Here is a 12,383-nt window from a genome sequence, read left to right on the forward strand (position 1 = left end):
GGGTAGAAATTGTGCTCCTTTGTTAGTCGACCTGTTTTTATATTCTTGTGAGATATTATTTATTCAAAAGCCTGTACATGAGAAGTAAAAAAATAGTCCCTTGATTTAGCCTTCAAGTCAACATTTAGATGAAAGGTGAAGATAACGAACAGTGATCAATCTCATAACTCCTATAAGCAATACAGAATAGAGAATTGGGCAAACATGGACCCCTGGACACACCAGAAGTGGGATCAGTGTACTCCCTTCTTGTGCGTATTGCGATGCAATTACTACACGAGCACCTGCTAGAAACATAGCAAAATAATCTTACAAATGAAAGCACTACTGAGCATTGAGTACTCGTTTCGTTCCTATTCTAAAACAGTTTAATATGGTACGTGTGTAAATTAACAAATCATTGCATATCAGATGCTGAAGGGCATTCGTCCTCGCTGTTTTCTGAATCACTATCGTTTTCCTGTAGTAGGGGTGCGTCGCGGAGTACAACTGGTTCATACTGGTAGGGCTGTACATTAACTCTAAGCGATATATCTATTTCTGGAATATTTCGGTTGAGCATCACTGAAGAGACATTATTTGTCGAAAAGCGCATCTGGTGAATCAAAATTGGTACCGTATACGTTTTACATTATGACCCCTGGGTCGAGGTCTCTGCTGGTGGACTGTTAGTCCCCGAGAGTCTCTACAGCCCAGCAGCTTAGTACTTCGTTACTAGCTTGAAAATACGGATGTATATTTAATTGCTGTTATAAAATTTAGAAATTCATTTCAAAATTAAGGATTATCTCCCTCGTGCATAGCTCTTATCCTTGGACGAATTTGGTTCCACTTTTTTGGCACGCTGTTTTTGGCTATATTTAGCTCCAAAACTTCATAGTTATTTTCGATTTCAAACATTTCGGTTGAGCACCACTGGAGAGACATTATTTGTCGAAATGCGCACCTGGTGCATCAAAATTGGTACCGTATAAGTTTTACATTATGACCCCTGGGTCGAGGCCTCTGCTGGTGGACTGTTAGACTCCGAGGGTCTTTACAGCCCATTAGTTAAGTACTTCGTTACTAGCTTGAAAATACGGATGCATATTTAATTCCTGTTATAAAATTTAGAAATTCATTTCAAAATTAAGGATTATCTCCCTTATGCATAGCTCTTATACTTAGATGAATTTGACTCCACTTTTTTGGCACGCTTTTTTGGCTATGATAGCTCTAAAACTTCATTGTTATTTCGGATTTCAAATATTTCAGTTGAGCATCACTGAAGACACATTATTTGTCGAAATGCGCATCTGGTGAATCAAAATTGGTACCGTATAAGTTTTACATTATTACCCCTGGGTCGAGGTCTCTGCTGGTGGACTGTTAGTCCCCGAGAGTCTCTACAGCCCAGTAGCTAAGTACTTCGTTACTAGCTTGAAAATACGGATGCATATTTAATTACTGTTATAAAATTTAGAAATTCATTTCAAAATTAAGGATTATCTCCCTCATGTATAGATTTGACTCCACTTTTTTGGCACGCTGTTTTGGCTATAATAGCTCTAAAACTCTAAATCGGTTGAGCATCACTGAATAGACATTATTTGTCGAAATGCGCATCTGGTGCTTCAAAATTGGTACCGTATAAGTTTTACATCTAGAAAGGACTGATTATATTTGGAGCTTTGTATGACAGCCATGTTGAATTTAGCGGGGAAAAATTTCATTTATTTATTTAGAAATAGGCACATGTACAATATAGATACAAGACAATATCACAGAGGAACACATACTTAAAACAAAAGTTGTTTTTAAATACATAAGATAAAAGCGTAAACTTTAAGAGCTATTTGACTTTAAGAGCACAGTCAATAAATTAATGTATATGCCTATGCCAAGGATAACCCATAAAAGCCATATGGCTTATTTCCAATGGGGTCCTTCTGATCTTATAATATGACATACACAGTATATTATCATTATTAGCAAAACAAAAGGTTTTCTCCAACAAAAATTACCCCTAGCGCCAACATTAAAGGATCCTATTGGAAATAAGCTTCCGGGTTTCCATGAATTATCATTGGTATGTATGCATATTTACATGTATGCAAGGTGAAGATGTATACATGTATAGTTTATGTATATACCAATAAACATTTATTTGTAACAAAACGGATCAATCTGTTTTCAATCCATTAAAACGTTGTTGTTGTTTTTTTTTCTCTACATAGAATTGTTAAAGGGGCATCGACATGATTTGAGCTCAACATTTTTCCATTTTTCCAAAATTTGAGGATCAATCGTTGAGTTACACGTGAGATTCAGTACTCACATTTGTTTGTTATGCATACATAATCAAGGCTCGTACTCGTGTTTAATGTGCCAAACTCTAGAAACAATCCAACTGTGTTCAGAATTAAACTAATAAACGAAACAAAATCCGCCTTAAACGAATTACACTTTTACTAGTACATTTAACATATGTAAGCAAAAATATGGCATGAGCCTAAATTATATATATAAAAAAAAAAAAAAAAATTGTGAACTCCCATGTACCTCAACAACTGACATTCAAAAAATTTCTGACCATTAGAATCACCGTTGTAAAACATTATAAACATTAAAAATGGCAAAATAATTTCAGCTCAAATCGTGTCGATGCCCCTTAAGTAGACGATGACGAACTTTCCTGGGTTTTTATTCCAGATGAGTTTTCAAACCATGAGTGATTTAACTGGACTTCATTCATGAAGAATCATTAAAACAGTTTCCGCGGATTACATCGAGTTTGTTTAAACAAGAGGTACTGTGAGCAATGCTCACTAAGAATACCCCCCGCTTACCCCAATCTCCCAAAGGGTGTTGGTAATAGGTATAAACTACCTCTTTTCTCAGTGTAAAAAACAAATGGCATGACAAACCGAACCATATTGCTACTTCGATGTCCAGTGCGCGTGACCTTTGACCTTTTGACCCCAAAATCGATAGGGAACATCTCCATCCCATGGGTAGTCCATATGTATGATATGGTGACTGTAGGTGGAGAGGATAACGCTTTAGAGCCCGGAAACCATATTGCTACTTCGATGTCCAGTGTACTTGACCTTTGACCTTTTGACCCCAAAATCAATAGGGAACATCTTCATCCCATGGGTAGTCCATATGTATGATATGGTGACTGTAGGTGGAAAGGATAACGCTTTAGAGCCCGGAAACCATATTGCTACTTCGATGTCCAGTGCGCTTGACCTTTGGACCTTTTGACCCCAAAATCGATAGGGAACATCTTCATCCCATGGGTAGTCCATATATATGATATGGTGACGGTAGGTGGAAAGGATAATGCTTTAGAGTCCGGAAACCATTGCGTCTACAGACGGACGGACGGACAGACGGACAACCTGATTCCAGTATACCCCCCCCCCCCCCCACAACTTGTTGCGGGGGTATAAAAATGTTTCACTTTGGCCCAGGCTTATGCAAGAAATTAAACGCAACATTTCTTTTGTTTTCTATTATCAAAACAAGCACACGTCAAATGTAAAAGCAGGGGAGATCATGGATAATTGTATTCTGTTTCTAACCGTCAGTGGGAGTATCCTTAAAGTATCATGAGACCGTGGATAAGCCTGTACACAGCTACAACAGGTAGACATCTACTGATTCCTAGTGCAGAACGACGGTAAAGGTAGGGATTTAAAGGACACATTCACTATTATTATTCATGGATTTTTTTTAGGACGAGTATCGCAGACAAATATAATTATGATATGCATGCACGTGATTGTCTCCGTTCATACTGCATAAACTTCCATCCTTTGTGGGAAATAGAGTATATGTTGTATCTTCCTGACGGTACAACAAAGAATGAAGACATTGTAAAGAAGCCGATCGGCACATTAGTATCATTATCATATCAACTTATCAAGCTATCAAAATATCATTGAATACATTTACAAGAATATACTACAGACATTTGTACAATTGAACATCCATCAACAAGCGAAACATCTCAAATCCCCCATGTTCCCTAACAGATTCAAATTACGGCTTATGAAATCTAATGTTCCTGTTGAAATCGGAAACATTTTTCAGAGATTTCAACATAATATCTCTACCCCGTGGCTCGTGTAGACGTGAACGAACTTCTTTTAAAACATTTCTTTTCCGCGAGGAAACTTTGACAAAATGTCTAGTTCTAACAAATGCCTTAACAATTCTATGCCCAGTAAATTGTTTACGAATGTTTTCAAAGTTAAGAACAATAATGTTTCGATATTTCTGTTTAACGAATAAACTCCACATCAATTCGAATTCCTTAATTACCGAAATCTTTTTAGTTTCGCTGTCATCAATGTCTCGAAAATTTTCCATAGATTCTTTTTCAGTCAGAATAACTATCGAAGCTATGCTGCTTTTTATGGCGTTCATCCTTGAGGAAATCTCAATTTCTCCTGGCAACGAATCACGCATAGGCAGGTACACTATATAGCCCTCTGACTCCAGAAATGGCAATAAACATTTAATAACCCAGTTTCTTTGTATATGGTCCTTCTCATCCAGTGATATATACACATCAAAGTCACATTTCTTCTCATGGGGACGCGTCTTGGTGAAACATTTTCTGGCTAAAATTAGCATTTCTGGATACCAGCAGCTGTAACTTAGTGTGCTAAGAATTAACAATACGGCTAGCACGGAGAGTGTTATCATCATTGTAAAAAGAACTTCATTTACTGGCTCTTCGCATTGAAAGTCATCAATTGTTAAATTAGATAAATTTTTGTTTAAGTTCGAACATATATATTCAGTGGAAGGCTGGTTATTTGTCGATTGTATCCAAAGATAAAGCCACTTGTCGGAGCAAACACAGTCAATTTGAACTTGACCAAAGTTAATTCTCGACGAATTTTTCGACATGAGTTCCTTTGGGAGTTTCTGTATATGGTGGTTCTTCACATCGAGAGCAATACTGTCTGGAAATGCTTTTACGGTGTTGCTATCAATTTCTTTTAAACCTGATATCTGCATATAGGAAACCTTGCCAAAATAGCTTTTTTCCTCCAATGATGGTATGTCGTTATCTCCGAAGAATAGAGAATAATTGCTCGCCCATGGTAGAATATCTGGGAGTTTTGTAATGTCTGCATTTGTGCAGTTGATTACAGTGTGGTTTCTGCTTGGTTGTTCAAAACAGTGACATTTGTGAGGACATTTGTATCCTACGTCACAAGTCATATCATCCAAATGGTTTTCCTTGATTTCTGCAAGGGTGAAATTACGCAATGACTCTGGTTCAGAACAGATAAGGGTATCCAATTCCATTTGGATGAAAAACTTTTTATAGACAGGAAAGTCTTCTGTGAGATACCTTGCATAAATACAGTCGCAAATGATGCTAAGATTCGTTGTTAATACCTTAAATTCCAAGTAGTAGTAAAATTCATATCCAGATTTGATCCCAAACGAAGTCATGTTTGGTAACTGTTTAATGCGGGTATTCTCAAAGTTCACTACAGCATTGGTTCCATATTTTACTCCAGGCGAAACCGTAAAATTGTTTCTATTAACGAAATTTTGAATTGTTGACGAGGAAAAATCAATTTCACAGAATTTTCCATCTTCAAATAAAAAATTAGTCACGTCTAGATCTTTGATTCGAGTATTAGCCAAATTCATTGAGTATGGTACCGAACCATCATATCTTTTGAAAGCATTTGCATCCAGAAACCTGATAGGATTGAAGGAAAGGTCTAGTTTACGTAAATATGTATTTTTGTTAAATGTTGTGTTTCGTATTTCTGAGAGCGCATTGTTATTCAGAATAAGTATTTCCAAGTAAGGTATGCAGCTCAAATCAGGAACCTTTACAATTTCATTAAATTGAAAATCAACATGCAAGATCCATTCATAATTGCAATAATTGCCGGGAAATTTCCGCAGACGACCATTTGTATGAATGACCTCAAATATAGATTTATTATCCTGAGAAGGAAATGGATTTACAAGTGTGTTGTCCCCAAACACGTTTCTGTACTCAATATGCAAGGGAGTTATGTCCTCCTGTCCGACTTCCCATCCCGACTTTAGTTTACAAACACAGCATAACTCCTCAGCCACACAGGGAGTGACGCTGCAATCCCTGCAGTCTTCACTACAGAAAGAATTCCGTGTGCTATTGGAAGATGTGTTCCATTGAAAGTATTGACACTGAACGAGATAGATCACCGAGAGTAGAATAATGAGATACACCTCCTGAGCCATTTCCGAGAATCGTGAAGACCTGAAACATTATATGTATATTTGTATTTTCATATATGAAATTTATTTCTGATGCCTTCATTTTACTTTAATTTCCGAGAAAACATATTTTTCCATGGACCTTCACTAGAAGAAAGATAATCACTTGAAATATTAATTAATTCTCTCTAATCGTACAATAACATATAATTATTAATTCTATTTACCTTCCATTTGTTCCAATATATTTCAAATTATACATTTTTTTAAACAGGCATTCAGATGATTTATGGCGTATTTTAAGAGCTAAACAGAAATAGAATCTCGCTTTTCATAATTATGATCAACAATCATCACATCTTAACCCGAGGAGACCCGAACAGTCATGGTAGCTCAGTGGTAGGGCGTTGGCTTTGTTACCTGGCGGTCGTGCGTTTGAGCCCCGTTCGTACCATGACCAAGTTCAAGTTCATTTTATTCACTCAAACCACATTATACATGGTACATGAGGTGCATTAAGTAAACATACATTGGAGTAAGAATAAGGTCAGAATATGTACAAATATACAATATACATGTATTGAAAAAGTATTTACAAAATATATTAAGGAGGACAGACTAACTCATAGATTTTTGAGATAAACATACAGAGTTTTTTAAGTGTTTTAACCTTACTGGTTGACATAATTTCATGAAATTTAATAACATTAGGTCTTGTGTAATACCTACTGTGTAGGTATTCTTTTCTAATATTTGACAAAGCATTGCATTCTAATGTATAATGGAATTCGTCTGCAATTTTCGATTCGTTACACAAAACACAAAATCTTTCATTATATGGAATACCAATCCATCTACCAGTTTCTATAGGGAGGCGGTGATTTGTGGTGCGAAATTTAAGAAAAATAGTTCTGAATTTTTTTGACAATTTTTCTAAATATTTTTCTGGTCCAAAGTCTATTTTAAAAGTTCTGTATATTTACCTTTTTACCGCGTCAAACCTAACCGAAAATATAGGTAGTGATTGTTTCTTCGCCAATCGTTCGTCATTTAGAAGGGAAATCATGAGTCTTTCGGATATGATTTAAAATCGGAGGTCCTGGGTCGGGGCGGACGTTGGTACGAGTCCTCATTTCTACGGTCCTGAGCGCTAAACATAGACATGATCCTACACCTGGTGACATGATCCTACACCTGGTGACGTTTCAATTTGAATGAAAAATTCTTGACAGGACGTAAATCAACTAACTAACCCGAGGACACCCAAGAACAGGATGTGACTGAATTGCTCAGAAATCAGAGGAAAACTTGTCAAAAAGGGAGGAAAACACCTCATCTTACCTGGAAAAATATCATTTTCTGCCACTTTAGATCAAATCCAAAGTTTTTCATTTTTTAAAATTGAGCAAATCAGAGGATTTCCTCTGAAAAGAGGAATAATCACACCCCTGCAAGAATACAAGATGATTCAGAAAAGGAGATTTAATTACTTTATATAGATGTCTATCATTGTCAGACTTTACATTTATAATCAAATCATCACTGAAATCTCCATTTCGAAACATGATTTTAACCTGGCATTTCAAAATTGAGCAAGAAATGATTCACATGTTTGAATTGGTTTTTTACCTTGGGAATCCCTGTGTGTCTCATTGCCGTAGACAGATAAAGTGATTGCTAAACAAAAACGCTCTGTCATCTTCAGGATCAAATAAGTTTCATTTCCATCATTAGCATTGTACCAAAATTTTGACTACTGTTTGCTATTTTAAACAAAGGAACTAAATGAAATCCTATACTACAACTATACGACATAGACATAAACAATACGACATAAACATAACGATGATATTCTGACATAACATTGAATGCGTCGTATACTTACCACGAGAACATGAAGTCTAGACGGATTGTATAAGGAAGGGGAATATTCATCTCTCTCTCTCTCTCTCTCTCTCTCTCTCTCTCGCAGTACTGCGTCCTGATTGGTTCTTGTCCATTCGATAGAAGCAATATTCGAGTTTGTATTGAAAATTCGCACGGTCATAAACTAGCTGGAATAATTTTCGTTTTACGATTCCATTTTAATTGTATTTACTTTTCCATTCATTGCATTTGAAATCAGTGCATACGAACAGGGCGTTTACAAATATTTACAAAAGACGGATATCGTTGGAAGGGAGAGAGATGGAATCCTCTACGTAATACAAAACAGGGACAACACTGACCACACTGACCTCTGGAAACTCTAAATAACGAACAGTGATCAACTTCACAATTCACACTAAGATCCAAAATTAGAAGTAGGGCAAATACGGACCTGGATACATCAGTGCTGGGATCAGGTATCTGGATACATCAGTGCTGGGATCAGGTACCTGGATACATCAGTGCTGGGATCAGGTACCTGGATACATCAGTGCTGGGATCAGGTACCTGGATACATCAGTGGTGGGATCGGGTAGCTGGATACATCAGTGCTGGGATCAGGTGCCTGGATACATCAGTGGTGGGATCAGGTACCTGGATACATCAGTGCTGGGATCGGGTAGCTGGAAGAGTAAGTATCCATTGTTCACCGGTCAAACCGGCTGTGAGCCCTCTACCTTGATCAGGTAAACGAAGTAAGGTGAGAGATATAAACCCAATATGCAGGTATAGGGAAAGTCCTGGCCTCGGCAGCGCCGACGTTGTGTCCTTGGGAAAGGCACTTTACATGAATTTCCTCACTCCACCCAAGTGTAAAAGGGGTACCTGGCTATAGACAGTGAAATATATTGTTAGAATGTTAGTGCTCTAGCACTTGTAATGGCAGCTTGCACTTCATGGTTCCCAGGAGGCTGAGAAAGTTCTAGAATGATATAAGGTCTTCCTGGGTAATAATGCATTGTAAAGCGCTTTGAGCAGCATACGATGGAAAAGGTGCTATATAAAACCAATCATTATTATTATTATTATTATTATTAAGATTGCTACATAAATACGGGAAGATGACGATAGGGAAGTAGAAATCATCCCGTTTGTCCTGGTTGAATGCTGCCTGGCGTGATTCATACAAATTGTTAGGCCGTTCTTGTCATGCTGATTTTTTTCGTTCCTTTCTTTCTTATTTTTCTTAATTTTTCCTTTCAATGATATTTTTGCTTCCTGTGGTCAACAGTCAAGAGATTAGTGGGCAACACAGTAAACCAAAAAATACTAGGTATGCAGCAGTGGTCATGAACTGTGAAAGAAAAATCAATAGAAGTTTCACTGGAAAATTATCTCGGAATCTTTTGTTTTTATACTTATCAAAAATCTAGTTGATTTTCCAGTGACAATCAAATTCATTACAGAACTTTGGGCTAGATATACAGCCTTACTTATTCCTCAGAGATACCAAAGTTTCATTTCTATAAAAGTGAAGATAACGAACAATAATCAATTTCAGAAATTCTATAAAGAATGCAGCTCTGAGAACACGACCCCCTATACACACCAGAGTTGTATAAAGAATGCAGCTCTGAGAACACGGCCCCCTATACACACCAGAGTTGTATAAAGAATGCAGCTCTGAGAACACGGCCCCCTATACACACCAGAGTTGTATAAAGAATGCAGCACTGAGAACACGACCCCCTATACACACCAGAGTTGTATAAAGAATGCAGCACTGAGAACACGACCCCCTATACACACCAGAGTTGTATAAAGAATGCAGCACTGAGAACACGACCCCCTATACACACCAGAGTTGTATAAAGAATGCAGCTCTGAGAACACGACCCCCTATACACACCAGAGTTGTATAAAGAATGCAGCTCTGAGAACACGGCCCCCTATACACACCAGAGTTGTATAAAGAATGCAGATCTGAGAACACGACCCCCTATACACACCAGAGTTGTATAAAGAATGCAGCTCTGAGAACACGGCCCCCTATACACACCAGAGTTGTATAAAGAATGCAGCACTGAGAACACGACCCCCTATACACACCAGAGTTGTATAAAGAATGCAGCACTGAGAACACGACCCCCTATACACACCAGAGTTGTATAAAGAATGCAGCACTGAGAACACGACCCCCTATACACACCAGAGTTGTATAAAGAATGCAGCTCTGAGAACACGACCCCCTATACACACCAGAGTTGTATAAAGAATGCAGCACTGAGAACACGACCCCCTATACACACCAGAGTTGTATAAAGAATGCAGCTCTGAGAACACGACCCCCTATACACACCAGAGTTGTATAAAGAATGCAGCTCTGAGAACACGGCCCCCTATACACACCAGAGTTGTATAAAGAATGCAGCACTGAGAACACGACCCCCTATACACACCAGAGTTGGGATCAGGCGCCTAGAAGGAGTAAGCGCTCCCTCTTGACTTGTTACAACAGCTGTGAGCCTTATATCTTAATCTTGTTAGCGGAGAAATCAAGGAAAACTGACAATGGACATAGAACAAGCTTGTAATAAATAAAATAAATTCACCATCACCAAAGTCCTGAAACAGTCCGATATCAGTTGCGGATTTAAGGGAGGGGGGGGGGGGGGCAGCCGGCGCCCCCCTCCCCTCCCCTAAAATTTTCAAATTTATGGTAAAACGTGGTATCTTGTTTCGAAAAATGTATTAAACGATAAAAGAAGCAATAATTTCTTCCACTCCCGGAGAAATAAATGACAAAATCTTTTGATTTCTTGAATTACTTTATTGGGAGAACTTAATTTTTTCCAAAAACCCCTAAAATTTGCGTCATTTTATTAATTTCACCTTATTAAAGGTGATAAAAAATAGCACAAATTACTTGAATAGGAGACATATTTCAAACCCTATAAAATCTGTAAAATCCAGGAGCTTGTGGGAGCCTTGCCCCCTAGGCCCCCACCAGGGCTTTGCCCTGGGCCCACTGGGGGCCTCAAGGCGGCCCATAGACCCCCTGTCTCATAAAGTGGCGCCCCCCCCCCCCCCCCGTAACCGCAATTCCTGGATCCGCCCCATGATATATATCTTGCGAATACTTCATGTCTTCTTTGGGATTTAAAATCCATTAACGACCGATAACTCGTTTACATTTGAATATCCCAAATAAAGGTGGAGTGGTCTGACCTTACAAACGGAGCAAATGTTACAATAGCAATGGCGGATTCAGGATTTGTTAAATAGGGTGTGGGTTTGGGGTTCCAGGACTTAAGGTTACTTTTAAGGATCATTCTACATGTAGCTACTTTTTATACATAGTAAAATCAATAAATTACAACAAATAATTGATTTATTCATCTTGCTTATATGTGTATGTCAAATTGTAATTTGAGCCACAACGGGGGAAGGGGGGAGGGGTCTAAATCCACCGCTGTACGTTATTGCTGTACTACGTAACAAAACAAACTCAAAACGAAAGTGTACTCCAAGTTTTTATTACAGGTGTAACAGTGAATCAGAAAATCTAAGTTTATACCACAGTAAAGCAAAGGTTTTTTTGTTTTTTTGTTTTTCTAATTCATTTTGAGAAATATTTACTGCTCTATCAAAAATATCACCAAATTTATTCGAAATATCAAAGATTTTTGACGCAACTAAGTCAAATCATTTTTAAAATTCTTTTCATAAGAAATCAAAATATCGAGTGTTACACCGTACTTACAGCCTTATAGAATACAATGTAAGATCGGTAAAGTTGGCTACTAGTAACCAGCTACTAGTAACTGGCTACTTAAAAAGAGAAAAGTTGGCTACTAGTAGCCAGCTACTTGAACCAGGAAAAGTTAGCTACTAGTAGCCAGTTACTAGTAGCCAGCTACTAAAAGTAAGAAAAGTTAGCAACTCGTAGCCAGCTACTACAAAATATAAAAGTTATAATTACTGATAGCTCGCTACCAGATAAAGGTTAATGAGTTTGAAAATTATTATCTATCAGATTTTTTTTCTAAAGAGGACGAGGAGTCGTATGAAATTTCATGCTCAATTATCCCCAATTACATAACGTTGCAATGCAAAATACGAATAAACTTTTTCAACTGAGTGTTTACTTTAAAAGTGATACGGATTGAATTCAGACCTTCAATCATTTGATATACCATCCATTTTGAGATATCTGCTACTTTTACAATTTGATTCGAGTTACCCTGAAATTTCAACATAAGTGTGAATACCGTAAGAAACTTTATGTT

At 37.6% G+C, this 12,383-nt stretch overlaps 1 protein-coding gene across 1 annotated transcript; it reads right to left on the reverse strand.

The window, feature by feature from the left end:
* Window positions 1-1,734: 1,734 nt before the first annotated feature.
* On the reverse strand, window positions 1,735-6,257 carry LOC125664427 (protein toll-like). The gene has a single exon (XM_048897197.2). It carries the CDS (start codon window positions 6,247-6,249, stop codon window positions 4,030-4,032), a length of 2,220 nt encoding a protein of 739 aa, XP_048753154.2. The 5' UTR covers window positions 6,250-6,257; the 3' UTR covers window positions 1,735-4,029.
* Window positions 6,258-12,383: the final 6,126 nt, after the last annotated feature.

The sequence above is a fragment of the Ostrea edulis genome, chromosome 1, assembly GCF_947568905.1.
Source record: "Ostrea edulis chromosome 1, xbOstEdul1.1, whole genome shotgun sequence".
Taxonomy (NCBI): Eukaryota; Metazoa; Mollusca; class Bivalvia; order Ostreida; family Ostreidae; genus Ostrea; species Ostrea edulis.